At 50.2% G+C, this 18,220-nt stretch overlaps 1 protein-coding gene across 2 annotated transcripts in view; it reads left to right on the top strand.

Moving 5' to 3' along the window:
* Positions 1-255: 255 nt before the first annotated feature.
* Positions 256-18,220, top strand: part of CAD (carbamoyl-phosphate synthetase 2, aspartate transcarbamylase, and dihydroorotase) — a 22,840-nt gene continuing 4,875 nt past the window's right edge. For both annotated transcript variants that reach the window (XM_029938089.1, XM_029938090.1), the window contains exons 1-32: positions 256-337; positions 590-729; positions 2,602-2,731; positions 3,598-3,740; positions 3,910-4,051; positions 4,255-4,426; positions 4,628-4,813; positions 4,995-5,107; positions 5,446-5,591; positions 5,862-5,993; positions 6,128-6,361; positions 6,496-6,717; positions 6,922-7,110; positions 7,376-7,500; positions 7,677-7,807; positions 10,560-10,672; positions 11,590-11,834; positions 12,058-12,304; positions 12,673-12,771; positions 12,958-13,182; positions 13,259-13,441; positions 13,637-13,855; positions 14,160-14,327; positions 14,953-15,135; positions 15,264-15,368; positions 15,760-15,999; positions 16,248-16,329; positions 16,617-16,783; positions 16,951-17,115; positions 17,252-17,383; positions 17,588-17,789; positions 18,150-18,220. The exon at positions 18,150-18,220 is cut by the window's right edge and continues 297 nt beyond it. In XM_029938089.1, coding sequence (XP_029793949.1) covers positions 256-337; positions 590-729; positions 2,602-2,731; positions 3,598-3,740; positions 3,910-4,051; positions 4,255-4,426; positions 4,628-4,813; positions 4,995-5,107; positions 5,446-5,591; positions 5,862-5,993; positions 6,128-6,361; positions 6,496-6,717; positions 6,922-7,110; positions 7,376-7,500; positions 7,677-7,807; positions 10,560-10,672; positions 11,590-11,834; positions 12,058-12,304; positions 12,673-12,771; positions 12,958-13,182; positions 13,259-13,441; positions 13,637-13,855; positions 14,160-14,327; positions 14,953-15,135; positions 15,264-15,368; positions 15,760-15,999; positions 16,248-16,329; positions 16,617-16,783; positions 16,951-17,115; positions 17,252-17,383; positions 17,588-17,789; positions 18,150-18,220 — 5,133 coding nt within the window. The remainder of the gene's footprint in view (positions 338-589; positions 730-2,601; positions 2,732-3,597; positions 3,741-3,909; positions 4,052-4,254; positions 4,427-4,627; positions 4,814-4,994; positions 5,108-5,445; positions 5,592-5,861; positions 5,994-6,127; positions 6,362-6,495; positions 6,718-6,921; positions 7,111-7,375; positions 7,501-7,676; positions 7,808-10,559; positions 10,673-11,589; positions 11,835-12,057; positions 12,305-12,672; positions 12,772-12,957; positions 13,183-13,258; positions 13,442-13,636; positions 13,856-14,159; positions 14,328-14,952; positions 15,136-15,263; positions 15,369-15,759; positions 16,000-16,247; positions 16,330-16,616; positions 16,784-16,950; positions 17,116-17,251; positions 17,384-17,587; positions 17,790-18,149) is intronic.

Genomic DNA, 18,220 nt, shown 5'->3' with positions numbered 1-18,220 from the left:
AGCTATTAACCTGGCCCCGCCCCCTTACGCGCTCGGCCCCGCCCCTCACGCTGCCGGCAGCTCGCGCCGCCGCAGTCCGGCGGCCCAGCGCGCCGGGAGCTACTGCGCCTTCCGCGGCCCGCGCTCCAGCCTCCAGCGCGGTTAGCCACGTGGACCGACTCCTGGCGCGCCGATCTCACGTGGTTCCAACATCGGCTGGGGCTTGCTGCGCTTCCCGCTTCTCTGTGCTCGCCCCCGCCTCTCAGCTCCGTTCCCATGGCGGCCCTGATGTTGGAGGATGGGTCGGTCCTGCGGGGCCAGCCCTTTGGGGCCGCTGTGTCTACTGCCGGGGAAGTGGGTAAGCAAGCTCGGGCCGGCTGCCGACCTCATCCCACTCTTTGCTACCCCTTTCTGCCCAACCTGCCCTGCCCAAACCCGCCATTTTCCCGCCTGCACACCCAGCCTCCCACCCCATTTGGTACCCGTGTCCCCACCCTAGCCCCTTTCATCCCTCAAGGTCAAGGAAGCCTCCGCTGGGGCATTGTCATCGCGCAGGGCAGTGGTGGGAAGGGTGTCATGCCCAAGCCCCAGCCCTGCCTCTTTCTTGCAGTGTTTCAAACCGGCATGGTCGGCTACCCCGAAGCCCTCACTGACCCTTCCTACAAAGCACAAATCTTAGTGCTGACACATCCTTTGATCGGCAACTATGGCATCCCCGCAGATGAAGTGGATGAATTCGGTCTCAGTAAGGTAGCCACACCCAATGCTTTCTCTACTTTTCCTTTTCACATCGGTGATTGTTAACCGTTAGTCAAGTGAAGACATCGACGTTAAGTTAGGCATACTGGAGAGAACAAAGATACACAAGTACTAATACAAGTGATAATACAAGTACTACCCACAGCTTGTTAAGTACCTTGAGAGGTACAGTCCTGGAGGCAAAGCCAGAGTCTGGATTTTGGTAAGGAACCGGTGAAGGTTTCTTAGCAGACTGGTGTGTTAGGAGGAATGCTTTCAGATACATAGTTGGTGGGAAAGAGACTGGAAACTAGGGCCATACCCTGAGTCCCAGTTCACCTCCCAAACCATCAGGTTGGTAAATTATCTTCTAAACCTACTTTCCCGGGTTGACAAGTTTTTTTGTAGACTTCTTATCTCTAGATAAGAAAACTCAGTCTCCTCCCCTTGGGAGGTTCCACCTATTCCTCCTCTGGAATTTGGAAACTAAGTTGCACTCTGAAAATTCAAGTAATGAAAAAAGTCCACAGAAATTAATAGTGGAATTCACTAGGTACACTATTCCTTAAAACTCATTTTGTCCTGGTTTTCCAGGCTTAGTGGGCCTTTAATTCTTTATTTCACCCTGACATTTAGGAGAGGGAACTCAAGGTAAGGAATACACTTGTTATTACTAGAAAGAACCATTCCTTATCACAATCTGTAAGTACACCGTATTCTAGTCTTTAGTGCAGTATGGTGGTTAACATATGGCAGTCTTTAGCTTTGTTAGCTGCAGACACACTGACAAAATGAGAGTTTACAAACCTGCAGAATTGAGGCCCTCCACAGAACCAGGTTGAGTAAGGACTCCTGAGCCTCTAGCCCACCATGGGTATTTTTGTAGCATATGTGCCGTGAATGCACCTGTCCGAATATGCAGACTTCTTGACCATGGAGGGTTCTGCCAAACTCTCCTTCAGATCCCTAAAGAACAGTCTTGACCTCCATCTTCTTTTAAACCTTCCACCACTAAACAAATGTGATTTAAATAATACCCTTCTCTCCCATGTAAATGACTCATCTCTTTAATTATTAAATGTTTATCTATTGGGTACCAAATTTATGTTAACTTTTTTAAAATTATCATAATCCCTTACTGGGGAAGGGGGGTAAAATCATACCTAGCATTGTACCCTGAACCTTTATTGTGCCCCGATCTTATTTTCTGTTTTTACCACATTCTGTAATTATGATCTTGTTTATTTGCATGTTACTTTGTTAATTTTCAGGCTCCCTAAGTAGCAAATTAATATGGTAAGGACAGGGACCTTTTCTTTTTGCATACTCACTGCTCCTCCCCCAACATCTGCTACGATGCCTGGCAGTAAGTGGGCACTCAGTAATTGTTGACTGCTACTGTGTGTCAGCACCTTGTTCTTGTGGAGTCCACAGTTCCGTGAGGAAGACACACACCCTCATTTATAATACAGTGTAAATAGTAAGAAAGCATTTGTAATACAATGTAAATAGCATTTATAATACAATGTAAACAGCAGGAACAGCAGAAATAAAGTGAGTTTAGGTGAGCCCTAAGGAGGAGGCACAAACTGCAGGGAGTGTGGGGAGGTGGTATCTTCACAGAAGTGGGATTTGTAATCTCCGTTTTAGATAAAAGGAAAGGAAAGTATTGTTTTCAGTGATGAATCAGGGCCCGGCTTTCAGTGTCTCGTATGGAGAACAGCATTGTTGGTATAGGACAAAAGCAGGAGATATTTGCTGTGTTCAAGGAGTGACTGGGTTATTCAATGTGGGTGAAGCACAGGGTCTCAGCTGTAGAGTGGGAAAAGAAGGTAAGAAGATGTGTGGTCCTCAGCTCTCATGATCTCTTTGTTCCATCGACAGTGGTTTGAATCCTCAGGGATCCACGTGGCAGGACTGGTGGTGGGAGAGTGCTGCCCCACGCCCAGCCACTGGAGCACCACCCGCACGCTGCATCAGTGGCTGGAACAGCATGGCATACCTGGCCTCCAAGGTAGGGTGCTAGCTAGCACAGTTGTGTCTGGGCAGAGCACGGGTACCCGGACGGATCTCTTGTGCACTATTGGGACTTGAGTCTAAAGGTGTGGTAGAATGTATCAGATTTGGAAGGTTTAGATTAGGATCTGGGGATTGGAGATAGGACTGAGCTCTCACTCAAATGGAAAATGTCAAACATACAAAAGGAGAGAATAATGTAATAAACCCCCAGTTCCTGTAACCATTAACTCAGGACTAAACTTATTTTACCACTATGACTGGAAACCCCTAATTATTTTGAAGCAGATCTCCATCGTCATATCATTTCATCCACAAATAGTTCACTGTTTATGGAAAAGGAGTCCTTTTTAAAAAACAGAGCCATGATAATATTATTGTACCTTTAAGTAAGTAACCACAGTTCTTAAATATCCAGGTGATGTTTATAGATTTCTCTGTTATCTAAATGTTTTATATTGCTTATCTGAATCTGGATCAAGTAAGACTCATATGTTGTATTTGGTTGTTATGTCTAATTTATGGGCGTTGTAACCCATTTGACAAAAACAAGTCAGTTTTCTTTTAGAGAATCCCACAATCTACATTTGTTGATTACGTTCCTGTATTGTTGTTTAGTGTGTTCTTTTATCTCCTGATACTATTTTCTGTAAACAAATCTAGAAGTCATGGTTCAATTCAGATGTGATATTTTTAGCAAGAATACTTCATGGTGATGTACTTCCATCAGGATGGCCCAGGATTTTGATGCCCATAGAACAGCTGTGTGTGACTCAGGGCTCTGGAATGCAGTGCTCCTGAGTCTAACCTCATGCATGACTGAGTTAGGGGAGTGTGATCTCTGAGACTGTGCTATTTTGACAGGAGTGGATACTCGGGAGCTGACTAAGAAGTTGCGAGAGCAGGGGTCTCTGCTGGGAAAGCTGGTCCAAGATGGGACAGAGCCTTCCACCCTGCCGTTTTTGGACCCCAATGCCCGCCCCCTGGTGCCAGAGGTCTCGATTAAGGTACAGAGGTAGAGTGGGAAAGTGTCAAGCTCTAGCATAGCAGTTTTAATCTGCTCCTAACTGGGGTGAACACTTGAGGGCAAACCACAAGAGGCCTCAGGCAGGGGTTGGTGCGTGTGTATCTGTACTCATTGATCACAGCTGGCCACTCTTGCCCTCTATTCCTCAGGCGCCACAGGTGTTCAACGCAGGGGGCACCCCTCGGATCCTCGCTTTGGATTGTGGCCTCAAGTATAATCAGATCCGATGTCTGTGCCAGCGTGGGGCCGAGGTCACTGTGGTACCGTGGGACCACGCATTAGACAGCCGGGGTGAGTAGTTGGGGTGTGTATAGGGCTACAGACAGGTAGCATGGGTGGAAGATCTGTCCCTTGGTCCAGTCGCTGTAAGTCAACATGAGTTGCAGGGAAGGAGACAGAAATCAGGGCTTTTGCTCTGATGGTAAGGAAGGGCTGCAAGTGTGTCTCTCTGGTTAAACTACTGGTTTTGACATCATCTTTTCTGCCCACTCCAGAGTATGAGGGTGTCTTCCTGAGTAATGGCCCTGGTGACCCCGCCTCCTATCCCAGTGTGGTATCCACACTGAGCCGTGTCTTATCTGAGCCTGATCCCCGACCTGTCTTCGGGATCTGTCTGGGACACCAGCTGTTGGCCTTAGCCATTGGGGCCAAGACATACAAGATGAGGTGGGACTTGTGGGGAGAGGAAGGGCCCGAACTACTGACATGAGCGGTGGGGAGTCTTGGGGATGGGAAAAGAGTTGGTGTTTGTTAGTGTTGAAACAGGAGCAGGGGCTGGTGAGGGTCCTAAGCTCCACAAAAGCCGGGTTTGGTACAGTGGTGAAGGGAGGGTGAAGGGCCTGTGACTCAGTGTGCTTCCACCTCCAGGTATGGGAACCGAGGCCACAATCAGCCATGCTTATTAGTGGGCTCTGGGCGCTGCTTTCTGACGTCCCAGAACCACGGGTTTGCTGTGGAAACAGACTCACTGCCAGCAGGCTGGCTTCCCCTCTTTACCAACGCCAATGATCGTTCCAATGAAGGCATTGTACATGACAGCCTGCCCTTCTTCAGGTGAGCTTGGGTCATTCTGGCAGGGGACTGATCTGTACAGCTAGGAAGCCCAGGGGTCTTGAAGATCAAGAGGGGAAGCGCAGCAGTGGGCCCTAGTCCTCTATCCTGCTACCTGCTTCCAAGACTCCCAGCGTTCAAGTCAGAGACAGTGGCAGGTTTCGTGATCCCATCTTTTCTACAGTGTCCAGTTTCACCCAGAGCACCAAGCTGGTCCTTCGGATATGGAGCTGCTTTTTGATATCTTTCTGGAAACTGTGAAAGAAGCCACAGCTGGAAACCCTGGGGGCCAGACAGGTAAGCACCTGAGTAAAACTGGGTTTTCTAGAACTAAATAGAACAAAGAACAGGGTTGGCTCCGTGATGGGCATAAAATGGACATGTCCTAGGAAACCAAGATCTGTTTAAGGGCCTAAGGGGATGAGGTGGGAAAGCAACCAAGCCAAGGTGATTCATTTATTCTTCTGTTGAAAGGAGCTCCAGAGTCCTGAGTCCTGGGTCATTGTCCCGCCTCTGCCACTCATTAGAAGCATGACCTGTTTTGGATTCTTCTGTAAAGTGAGGGGGTGATCTTTCAGGTGATCTCTCAGGTCTCATTCAACTCTAACATTCTATGACTTTCTCTACCTCCACAGTTCGAGAGCGGCTAGTTGAGCGCCTCTGTCCCCCTGAGATTCCCGCCCCAGGCTCTGGGCTTCCACCACCCCGGAAGGTTCTGATTCTGGGCTCTGGGGGCCTCTCTATTGGCCAGGCTGGGGAGTTTGACTACTCAGGCTCTCAGGTAAAGCATGTCCATCCCTGCCCCTCTGGGTGTGTGGCCCTCAGGAAGGGATGGTCGAGGAGATGGCTGAGGCATGAACATCGGTTGTAGAGGGAATGAACTAGGAGATCTGGGGAATGTGCAGAAAGGTGAGGCGCTGAGGAATAGGCGTTGGTTGAGAGACTGGGAGTGCAGGAAGGGAGGGAAGAGGAAGAGACACATTGCTGGTTTAAGACTGTTGGAAGTCTTGTTTCTGGAGGCGAGGCTGATGTGCCATTTTTGTCCCCCTAGGCGATTAAGGCCCTAAAGGAGGAAAACATCCAGACATTGCTGATAAACCCCAACATCGCCACAGTGCAGACTTCCCAGGGGCTGGCTGACAAAGTCTATTTCCTCCCCATAACACCTCACTATGTAACCCAGGTATGACTGGCATAGGGCTAGACTGAGGAGGGGACCCATGTGGGCTGGGGCATCCTGTGGTCACTCTGGGTTTCTAAATGTCTTTGATCCACTCTGTACAAGTCTTAACGTTTGTTATTTGTCTCCTCCCTCAGGTGATCCGTAATGAGCGCCCAGATGGCATCTTACTGACTTTTGGGGGCCAGACAGCTCTGAATTGCGGTGTGGAGCTGACCAAGGCTGGAGTGTTAGCTCGGTACGGGGTCCGGGTCCTGGGCACACCTGTGGAAACCATTGAATTGACTGAGGATCGGCGGGCCTTCGCCTCCAGGATGGCAGAGATTGGAGAGCACGTGGCCCCCAGTGAGGCGGCAAATTCTCTTGAACAGGTTCGAGGGGCAGTTGGGGGGGAGGTAGAATGATGTCATTTTCTTCGCATCTTATTTTCTCTGGAGCCGGGAACCCTTTACACAGCAAGCAGTCAAGGCCTAATCAGTGTGTTCATCTCTTCTGCTCATCATAGGCCCAGGCAGCTGCTGAGCGGCTGGGGTATCCTGTGCTGGTTCGGGCAGCCTTTGCCCTGGGCGGCCTGGGCTCTGGCTTTGCCTCCAACAGGGAGGAGCTCTCCGCTCTTGTGGCCCCAGCTTTTGCCCATACCAGCCAAGTGTTGGTAGATAAGTCCCTGAAGGGATGGAAGGAGATTGAGTACGAAGTGGTGAGAGATGCCTATGGCAACTGTGTCACGGTGAGTGATGGAGGTGGGCTGGGACTAATGTCAGGCACTATGAGCTCTAGTAAGAGCGGAAGCAGGGGCTGAGATCTTTGGGGGTTTGATGTCCCCCAGACCCAGGATGGGTACTGCCCCATAAGCAACAGGACCCTGGGATGCAGCCTCCTGCCTCTCTTGACTCCCTTTGGCAGTGACCTCCATGGGACCCTCCTTTCACAGGTGTGTAACATGGAGAATTTGGACCCATTGGGCATTCATACTGGAGAGTCCATAGTCGTGGCTCCAAGCCAGACGCTGAATGACAGGGAATATCAGCTACTACGGCAGACAGCCATCAAAGTGACCCAGCACCTCGGAATCGTTGGGGAATGCAATGTGCAGTATGCCTTGAATCCCGAGTCTGAGCAGGTGAGACTTAAGGCCCTGGAGCTGATATCTATCTGTTGGACCTCAATTCCTAATACTGGGTCCTTAAGGCCAAGGGGCTCTTTGGCCCTACAGACCTTGGAGAAGAAGTCAGGATTGTCTGTGGTAGGGTTGGACTGGGATGAGGGTGGTGCTTTTGCTGTCTCTGCCTTTGGAGAGGGCTTATTAGTTTTCTGGCCCTTTTGATGCCTCTCATAGGTGGACCTTCTGGGCCAATTATCTGGTGACTCTCTATCTCTCTTTGCAGTATTACATCATTGAAGTGAATGCCAGGCTCTCTCGAAGCTCCGCCCTGGCCAGTAAGGCCACAGGCTATCCACTGGCCTATGTGGCAGCCAAGCTAGCATTGGGCATCCCTCTACCTGAGCTCAGGTACAAGGGTGGGGAAAAGACCACAGAGATGGGGAGGGGAGCGGAAGAAGACATTCATGGGACAAGGAATTTGAAAAAGATAATGGCCTGGATATGTGGGGTCAGAGGAAGCTATCCAGAAGCTCACTGTTTACATCTCCCACTCTGTCCTGACACCCCCACATGATGGCTCCCAGGAACTCAGTGACAGGGGGGACGGCAGCTTTTGAACCTAGCCTGGATTATTGTGTGGTGAAGATCCCTCGCTGGGACCTCAGCAAGTTCCTCCGTGTCAGCACAAAGATCGGGAGCTGCATGAAGAGCGTTGGTGAGAGAGACGCCCCAAGAGACCCTTCCCCTGGTCACCCTATGGGGTCCCAGCAGTCCCAAGAATCTAGAATGTCATAAAGTTAGTTCCCTGGCATAGCCTTTTAGATCCTATATTAGCAGCAGCTTGGGAACATGGTTTCTCAGAACTCAGACGGACATTTCAAACTCTGTCGTCCTCATCTAGAGTGGGAATCAAAGGCATCTGGAAATCTGTGCCAGAATACACATGCTACCCCCACTGCCCAGATGGCAGGCGTGTCAGAATCTCTGGGATGGGGTGATAGCCATCCACCTGTCTCCTCTCTCTTGCTTTACAAATGAGTAAACTGAGGTGCTGTAGAAGGAAAGTGACATGGCTGAGTAGAGGGGAAAGCCAAGAACTGAAAGCCAGATCCGGTTGCTAGTTATGCGCACCACTGTCCTACTATGTTGCCTGTCATCAGCAAGACCAGTTTCATGAAACTCTACGTACTTGCATTGCATTTTGCCCACGGCCTCATCACTAGGTCGTTAATGCCAGTGACAGTTTGTTCTCCATGCGACTTTAAATACTGATGCTTCGGGGAAATGATGCCTGTTGTTCTGTGAAGCCTTCTAGATCCAAGTCAGCGCAGTGGCTGTCATTAAAGCCTGTCTGCTTCTCTGGGCACTTCCTGCCATGGTCACCCCCAGATTTTTTTTTAACACGTTTAAGTTCAGAGCAGAACATCAGGGACCTTTTTCATAAAAACAAGGACATTCAGTAACGAACGGTATGCAAGCAGTGGTAGGGTATGCTGGAATTGAGTTAACATGCTTCCCTGTAGTGTCCCTTTAAGTCACCTTAGACCGCTCTACATTTCTACCAAAGCAAGCATTTCACATACCACAGTGCCACCAGCTCTTAAGGGTAAGAGCATTTCATTGTGTTGCAAATTTCCATTAATAGCAATAGTAGCCTTTAAACAAGCAAGTCTAAGTAAGCTCAGATATTATTTTGGAGTTTTTAGAAATCTTACAAGACTGCCAAGTTGTTCCTTCTGGAGATGAATTCTTGTTACATGAAAATTATAATAAACATGGGAATGATGCCAGAATTAAATAGTTTGTAAAATAAGTGGACTGAAAATAGGATAAAGATTAATTACCAGATGAGACATTTAAGTTTTATATCTGTTCAGGTGTTCTTAGAATGTGACCTTTGATAACTTTCTGTGACTTTTATTATACAAGATACGTGAACCATTGAGAAAGTAGTAAAGTAGTTGAACCAAAAAAGAGTAACTTTCTATAGTCTTGTTACACAGGCATTATTGGGGTACATATATGATTCCAGATTCTTCCTAGGCATGCATATATGAATATGTTGGGTATCTCTCTTGCTCCAAATAAACCTAGGAAAATGATATTACAAAGGAATTAAGCAAAACCATTTATCATCCACTTCCCTAACGCGTCTTAGTGTTTCAAAGTTCTTTTGAAGAAACAATTAGGATTTTAAATAGAAAAATACAGTTAGTAAAAAAGAAGGAAAGAAAGAAAAAGAAAACACACTTGGTAAGAAATACTTGAAGACCCTAGGGTAAATTGTCACAGGACATTATAAAACTTTGTGGAAGAGGAATTCAATAAGCAGACCTAGGGGTTGTAGGACAGGGGAGTTCCCTTTTATTAATACATAGAAATCTAAGTAAAATGAGGTAACATTTTTATTTAAGAGCAAAGATTGTTTAAAATGATTATATGTACTTTTTACTTTTTAGAAGATGGTGAAACTTATACTTTGTATTGTAAAGCATAAACTGCCATGAAGCAAATAATACTTATTAAGACCCAGAAAATTCTTACCATTTCCCCTGAACTTGTGCAAGTTTATTCTAAGGAGGTAATCGTACGCACTAAAAAACTCATAGGCTTACTTTAAAGGGTGAACACTTCAAAGCTAGGTGTCCTTCCATAAGTGAGTAGTTAAGTTGTGGTAAATCATTCAGGAATTAAACTCCTGGTAATAAGGTCCCATAGCAATGTGGGCACGTGGTTATGATAAAGGAAAAAGGATAGAAATTGTATGTATATTATAGTCATATATAAAGCATATGTTCAAAAGAAGTCCAGGGAAGAATACTCTAAAAATGACAGTTGTGAAGGTGGTTATTTCTGGATGGATTCAAATAATAGTGATCTCATCTTCCCATTATTCAGACTGTTAAAAAGTTTTAAAGAGGGGCACCTGGGTGGCTCAGTCAGTTATGCCTCTGACTTCGGCTCAGGTCAGATCTCACGTTTATGGGTTCGAGTCCCACATCAGGCTCTGTGCTGACAGCTAGCTCAGAGCCTGGAGCCTGCTTCCAGTTCTGTGTTGTCTCCTCTCTCTGCCCCTCCCCCTCTCATGCTCTGTTTCTCTCTGCATCAAAAATAAATAAAAAATAAATTTAAAAAGTTTTAAAAAATGAGACCGGTCCCAGATGGTGTTATCAAAATAGAAAGCACATAACTGGTTAGCCATCAGTGGTTGGGCCATTGTGATCAACTGCACTATGTTCTAGTATCCACATGTCCATTTTAGGCATTTTAATTTCGTGGTCTGTAATAAACACAAAACATGAAAATGGTAAGGAGAGGAGCTTCAGTTTACAATTGCTAAGTAGCAAAACACCGTACATACCACCACTGTGGTACTTGTCCTGAGAACCTCCCAGAGTCTCGACTAAATCATAAACCTAGGCACCTCCTGCCTCCAGGACCTCAGTCTTTACATTCTGTTCCTCCAGGTGAAGTCATGGGCATTGGGCGTTCTTTTGAGGAAGCCTTCCAGAAGGCTCTTCGCATGGTAGATGAGAATTGTGTGGGTTTTGATCACACAGTAAAGCCGGTCAGTGACATGGTAAGTGGCTCTCTTCCCCTGGCAGCACCCCTGAAACGGACCCTCCTCTGTCCCCAGTTCATGGACTTGTTGTTGGCATTAATAGCAGCAGTCATTACTGGACATTTGCATTTTTCACTTTGCTGAGAATTTTGTGTTTCCTCTCATCTATCCTATGAGGATGTATTCTTTTATATTTTAAATAATATTTATTTTGGGGGCACCTGGGTGGCTCAGTCGGTTAAGCGTCTGGCTTCGGCTCAGGTCATGATCTCACAGTTTGTGTGTTCAAGCCCCACGTCGGGCTCTGTGCTGACAGCTCAGAGCCTGGAGCCTGCTTCAGATTCTGTATCTCCCTCTCTCTCTGACCGTCCCCTGCTCGTGCTGTCTCTCTCTGTCTCTCAAAAAAAAAAAAAAAAAAAAACAAATAATATTTATTTTTGAGAGAGAGAGAGCAACAGAGTTCGAGCAAAGAAGGGGCCAAGAAAGAGAGGGAGACAGAATCTGAAGTAGGCTCCAGGCTCTGAGCTGTCAGCACAGGGCCTGACATGGGGCTCGAACTCAAAAACCAGGAGATCATGACCCAAGCCAAAGTCAGACGCTTAACCGACTGAGCCACCCAGCCGCCCGCTATCAGGGTGTATTCTTAAATTTGTTTCTGTGGACGATGAAACAAGCCTAGAGAGTGTGTGGAACTTGCTAATACATTAGCTGCACAGCCAGAAAGAGGCAGAGGTAGGATTTGTTTATAGACTTTTGCAATTACAGACGTTCTGCTCTGGCTTCCTTTTCTGCGGGTCTTTTCCTAAAACAATGTCACTCATGCTCTCAGGCTTTATGAGGTGCTAAAAGTAGATTGGGAATATTTTGCTTAGCATTCAGACGTCTTCTCCCTCTGCACAGTCCTTCCATATCCATCTGTGTGCCCTCCTCATTAGGAGTTGGAGACGCCAACTGATAAGCGGATCTTTGTGGTAGCAGCTGCTCTGTGGGCTGGCTATTCGGTGGAGCGGCTGTATGAACTCACACGCATCGACCGCTGGTTCCTGCACCGGATGAAGCGCATTATAGCACATGCCCAGCTGCTGGAACAGCACCGTGGACAGCCTTTGCCCCCAGACCTGCTGCACCAGGCCAAGCGTCTTGGCTTCTCAGACAAGCAGATCGCCCTTGCGGTTCTGAGGTCAGAGGTGGTGGTGAGGGCCGTGGGCTGAGGTCGTGGGGCAGAGAATCCTTGTTACCAGCGAGGGGCCCTCGGAACGAGAGTGCGGGGATGGTTTGGAGGTTTCTGACCTTCATCCCTGGGATGTTTTCCTCCTCTTAAATCTGTGCCCTGGGATTTCCCCCCTCTACTAAGTCTGAACCCTACCCCCATGGCTATATTTTTGACCCTTCTTCTCCTTTAGCACAGAATTGGCGGTTCGCAAACTGCGTCAGGAATTGGGGATATGCCCAGCGGTGAAACAGATTGACACAGTTGCAGCTGAGTGGCCAGCTCAGACAAATTATTTGTACCTGACATACTGGGGCACCACCCATGATCTCACCTTTCGAACACCTCATGTCCTGGTCCTTGGCTCTGGCGTCTACCGTATAGGCTCCAGCGTTGAGTTTGACTGGTGTGCTGTGGGCTGCATCCGGCAGCTCCGAAAGGTCCGAGAGCTAGTGTTTCCTATCGTTTTCGCTGCTGTCGTATTCACTTCAGTTCCAGCAATTGCCTTCCGCCCACACTTAATCCTGGCACTTTCTATTAATTGCTACACTTACATCTGTCTTAGAGCTTTGGGAGGAGTGGGGGTGTTGGGGCAGGGGGGGTCCCCTTAGGCCATCTTGTGCCCCACACGGGGCATGTGTCTTTTCTCCCAACACTTTGTACCTACCCCTCTAGTTCTGGCCCCACTTCCCTCCCGAGGCATGTGGCCCATACAGCTATTTCAGAGAAAGCTTTTTGGCTTTGCCTTAGTTTCTCCACGTTCTTCCTCCCATCTCATAGCTCAATCTCATTTCCCTCCCTCTCCCAGATGGGATACAAGACCATCATGGTGAACTACAACCCAGAGACAGTCAGCACTGACTATGATATGTGTGACCGACTCTACTTTGATGAGATCTCTTTTGAGGTAGGAGAGTTGAAGGCTGCTTGTTAGCCTGGGTGGCCAGGGTCAAATGGGAATGGCTGGCTGACTTAAGATTCTTTGGAACTTGTGGGGTTTGAGGGGATGTGAGTAGAGGGTGAAAAGCAGTGAGCAGGAAGGCTCAGATCCCTGAGCACTTGCTACCTCTACTTATTTTCCTCTTGTACTAAGGTGGTGATGGACATCTATGAACTAGAGAACCCTGAAGGTGTGATTCTATCCATGGGTGGACAGCTGCCCAACAACATGGCTATGGCCCTGCATCGGCAGCAGTGCCGGGTGCTGGGCACTTCCCCTGAAGCCATCGACTCGGCTGAGAACCGTTTCAAGTTCTCCCGGCTCCTTGACACCATTGGTATCAGCCAGCCTCAGTGGAGGGAGCTCAGTGACCTAGAGGTGGGCTAGGGCCTGGTAGGGGGCTGGAGGCTGGATGAAGTCAGGGGTAAGTTGACCAACCCAGCTGTACCCTTAGTCTGCTCGCCAGTTCTGCCAGACGGTGGGGTACCCCTGCGTGGTGCGTCCCTCCTACGTGCTGAGTGGCGCTGCTATGAATGTGGCTTACACCGACGGGGACCTGGAGCGCTTCCTGAGCAGTGCAGCAGCCGTCTCTAAGGAGCACCCTGTGGTCATCTCCAAGTTCATCCAGGAGGCTAAGGTAGGGCCACCCACAAGTCTCTGATGGCAGGCCTCAGAGGAGACTTTCCTCTCTGGTCCTACAGCAATTTCTAGGCACAGTAGGCTGGGAAAGATGGGTTGTACCAAGGCTCTTAAAGGAAGGGCTCCTCCTGGGGCAAGTGGGAGAAGAAAATGGCCCCTGTACTACATCACATTGCCTTCACGTCCCCGCTAGGAGATTGATGTGGATGCTGTGGCCCGTGACGGTGTGGTGGCAGCCATTGCCATCTCTGAGCACGTGGAGAATGCAGGCGTGCATTCAGGCGATGCCACGCTGGTGACCCCACCACAAGACATCACTGCCAAAACCCTGGAGCGGATTAAAGCCATTGTGCATGCTGTGGGTCAGGAGCTACAAGTCACTGGACCCTTCAATCTGCAGCTCATTGCCAAGGTAGTAAGAGGGGGCTAAAGGAAGAGACTAATGGGTATTAGCCTTCTCGCTCTGTGCTGGCCACAGTGCCATTGAGCCTTCACTGAGCCCTGCCCTCATTAGAGTTGGCCCAAAAGCTGGAGGGAAGGGGCTCCTAGCTAGAGCCCACAGTGTTGTAAGGGTTTGTGATAGTCTGTTCACAGCCTGACCCCTGTCCAAGGCTGATTCCCCACAGAATGGTGAATGAGGGAAAGAGTCAATGTCAGTGGAATAACGTCAGCAAGCGCACCCTGCAGAAGGCCTGACCGATCCCTCTCTGCCCCAGGATGACCAGCTGAAAGTTATCGAATGCAACGTGCGAGTCTCTCGCTCCTTCCCTTTCGTCTCCAAGACACTAGGTGTGGACCTAGTAGCCTTGGCCACACGAGTCATCATGGGGGAAGAAGTGGAACCTGTTGGGCTCATGACTGGCTCTGGAGTCGTGGGGGTAAAGGTACGGAGGATTGAAACTTTGAGGTTTGCCGTCAGAAGCAGGGAGACAAATAGTGGGAGAGAGTTCACTTACCACACATGATGCGTCAGTCAACATGTAAACTGAGCACCTACCATGATCAAGGCATCACTGGGCCACAAGGGTGATAGGGGTCTTGGTCCTTTAGGAGCTCACACACTAGTAATGGGAGGCAAGGGAAGTTGGGTTCAAAAACAGCTTGTTTCTAGAACAGTCTGTGATAAACCTGCATAGTAAAAATAAGAATAAAATGCTAAAGGATTTTACAGACAAGAGATGCCACTTACAAAAGGGGCAACCTGGGAAGGGCTAGGAGGAGAGGTGGTATTTAGATGGAGTCCTGAAAGGTGGTCAGGATGTTCAGTGGGCAGTGCTTGTTGAGGAAGTGTGCCACAGCCAAGGAATTAGCTTAGTGGAAACTGAGAAAGACCCGAACTGTATTCGGCACGCAGCTTACTGCCTGGTATAGATAGAGCGCAGGCAGGGCAGCAGCAGGGAAGGCTAACCCCACCGTCTGGCTGGGCCCTTGGGGAAGGGACTGGCTGCTTCTCCTGGTCGGGGGAGGTGGGCCCTCCTTGCCCCGGCAGCTCACATCCTGCTTCCTCAGGTGCCTCAGTTCTCGTTCTCGCGCTTGGCGGGTGCCGATGTGGTGTTGGGTGTGGAGATGACCAGTACCGGGGAAGTGGCTGGCTTTGGGGAGAGCCGTTGCGAGGCCTACCTCAAGGCCATGCTAAGCACTGGCTTTAAGATCCCCAAGAAGAACATCTTGCTGACCATTGGCAGCTATAAGGTACAGAATCGAAAGGCGGGGGCTGCCCAGAGAGGCGGGGGCAGATGGCCTTGGCTCTCTGGGCCTGGGCTGACCTTGAAGTGGAAGCCGGGAGAGACATAACCACACCCTCCTTCTGCTTGGTTCAGAACAAAAGTGAGCTGCTCCCAACTGTACGGCTGCTGGAGAGCCTGGGCTACAGTCTCTACGCCAGTCTGGGCACTGCTGACTTCTACACTGAGCACGGCGTCAAGGTACCGGGCCCCTGCAACCTACCCCCGCTTCGTACCAGAGAATTCTGCGTTCCCCTGCCTTTTCTGTCATTGTGCAAATCCTCTATAGAGTCCACATAGGGCAAATAGAGTATACAGAAATGCTGTATAGCTTCTCTACCACTGTTAACATTCTGATATGTTTCTTTCCAGAATATTATTTCTATATGTGCATGTGTGGGCTCATACTGCACTGTCCTTGATAACCGTAGAGTAGATGTCTTTTCTGTCAAGAATGCACTTCGCCCTGGTCCCGACCCTGTAGGTCCTCAGTCCCTTCCTCATGGGTTCCTGGGCTACCTCTCCTCCCTTTGCTGTCCTTCCCGACTTCTGCCAGGGTCAGGTTGGCCCTGACCTCCTCTCTGGGCCACAGGTAACAGCCGTGGACTGGCACTTTGAGGAGGCAGTGGATGGTGAGTGCCCACCGCAGCGAAGCATCTTGGAGCAGCTGGCTGAGAATCACTTTGAGCTAGTGATTAACCTGTCAATGCGTGGGGCTGGGGGCCGGCGTCTCTCTTCCTTTGTCACCAAGGGCTACCGTACCCGGCGCCTAGCCGCTGATTTCTCTGTGCCCCTCATCATCGATATCAAGTGCACCAAACTGTTTGTGGAGGTACCTGGGACCTGGGTGCGAGGAGGGCAACAGCCAGTGTTAATGGGACAGGAGGGAGAAGTGAGTGTGTCACGGGGTTGGGAAATCTCAGTATGAAGCAGTTATGGTAATGTATGGTATGTAGCTTTGGAGCTACAGAGAGAAGTTGGGCAAAGGGAGATAGAGCCTGGTTTACGCGAACACCCAGTCCCTACCTGCAACTCGAAGGATGCCCTTAAATCACCGCTGACTGTGGTTTTCACCTGCAGGCCCTAGGTCAGATTGGGCCAGCCCCTCCTTTGAAGGTGCACGTTGACTGTATGACTTCCCAAAAGCTTGTGCGGCTCCCTGGTAAGTGTATCTTTTGGGAGAACCTGGCTTCTGCACAGCGGTAGCATCTGGCCCAGAGATCCGGGCTGGGGGCCCACGCCCTGCCTGGACTGCATGGAGTGTGGGGGCCAGACTCTTTCTTGTTGAGCTCTTTCCTCCCACGATCCTCTGTGCCCTTGACTGTGGAACGTTGCCACCTCTCACTTGTATCAGTGGCTGCTTATTTTCCTACCACCCCGGTTCACATCTTTGATATCCTTTGTGTCTGTGAACCTTCCTCTAATCTTGCCACATCCATGTTCTCCTAGGACTGATTGACATCCACGTGCACCTTCGGGAACCGGGGGGGACACACAAGGAGGACTTTGCCTCAGGCACAGCTGCTGCCCTGGCAGGGGGTGTGACCATGGTGTGTGCCATGCCTAATACCCGGCCCCCTATCATTGATGCCCCTGCCCTGGCCCTGGCCCAGAAGGTAAGCCCTTGTACTCCTGCTTCATGGTGACCCAGATATCTCTACCTGCCTCCTAGACCCATCCTCCTTGTGTCCTCCCAGAAGCCTAGGGGCCCAGGCCCCTGGTTCCCAGGCTGGCATAGATGCCAGTGGGTCTTACCGCTTTGTCTCATATGTATCTTCCCCAGCTGGCAGAGGCTGGTGCACGCTGTGACTTTGCCTTATTTCTTGGAGCCTCGTCGGAAAATGCAGGGACCCTGGGTGCTGTGGCTGGGTCTGCTGCTGGGCTAAAGCTCTACCTCAACGAAACCTTCTCTGAGCTTCGACTGGACAGTGTGGCCCAGTGGATGGAGGTAGAGAGTGGGCACGTGGGGGGCGGCAGCCAGTGTCTCCTGGCTTGAGGACCCACAGAGTCGGCTAACAACAGTGAAGTGTCAGGAGCTCTGTGAGGGATCTGCACTCTTACTGATAAATTCTTTCTGTCCCCAGCACTTTGAGACATGGCCATCCCACCTCCCCATCGTCACCCATGCAGAGCGGCAGAATGTCGCCGCCATCCTCATGGTAGCCCAACTGACCCAGCGCTCAGTGCACATATGTCATGTGGCACGGAAGGAGGAGGTGAGAGTACACCAGGGATCCCAGTGCCCCTTCTGTTTCCTCAGTGACAGCAAGAGGTCAGGGTACTTCTTGGGGACAGGAGGGGGTGGGGGGCATGGAGCCAGTGCCCTCAGCATGTCTGCCCCGTAACTTTCTAGAGGGGATGTTGGCTGATAGGGCAGGGCACAAGGAAGGCCCCTTCTAGATCTTCCTCCGTCTCCCCAGATCCTGCTGATTAAAGCCGCAAAGGCCCGGGGGCTGCCGGTGACCTGTGAGGTGGCGCCCCACCATCTGTTTCTAAGCCACGACGACCTGGAGCGCCTGGGGCCCGGGAAGGGGGAGGTCCGGCCTGAGCTTGGCTCCCGCCAGGATGTGGAGGCCCTGTGGGAGAACATGGCTGTCATCGACTGCTTCGCCTCAGACCATGGTGAGCGGGCCCATGATGCACCTTTCCGCCCAGCAGGGCTCATGCCCCAGCGCAGGGCCTCTGGGCTCCATGAGGATTGGGACGTGACCTTTGTGTAGCACAGTGTCTGGTCTGTGATGGGTGCTTGATAAATGCTCCCTGAAGGAACTAACGAGCAAATGATTAAAATTATAAACTAGAGAATGTGGGTAAAAGGTGTGGTCCCCAGAAGGTGGCAGCCGGTTTGGTTTATCTGTTTTTCCAAATAACCAGAAGAAATTAGCTTTGGGATGGGTAGGGAGGGAGTGCAGTCCTGGTGGTCTGTGTGGCTTCCCAGATGCGGAGGTGGTGGGGCCTGAGGGGGCCACTCTCTCCCTTCAGCCCCCCACACCGTGGAGGAGAAGTGTGGGCCCAGGCCTCCGCCGGGCTTCCCGGGGCTGGAGACCATGCTG

The sequence above is a fragment of the Suricata suricatta genome, chromosome 4 (assembly GCF_006229205.1).
Source record: "Suricata suricatta isolate VVHF042 chromosome 4, meerkat_22Aug2017_6uvM2_HiC, whole genome shotgun sequence".
Taxonomy (NCBI): domain Eukaryota; kingdom Metazoa; phylum Chordata; class Mammalia; order Carnivora; family Herpestidae; genus Suricata; species Suricata suricatta.
Note: the sequence above shows the minus strand (reverse complement) of the source record. Positions and strands in the feature narration are given on the sequence as shown.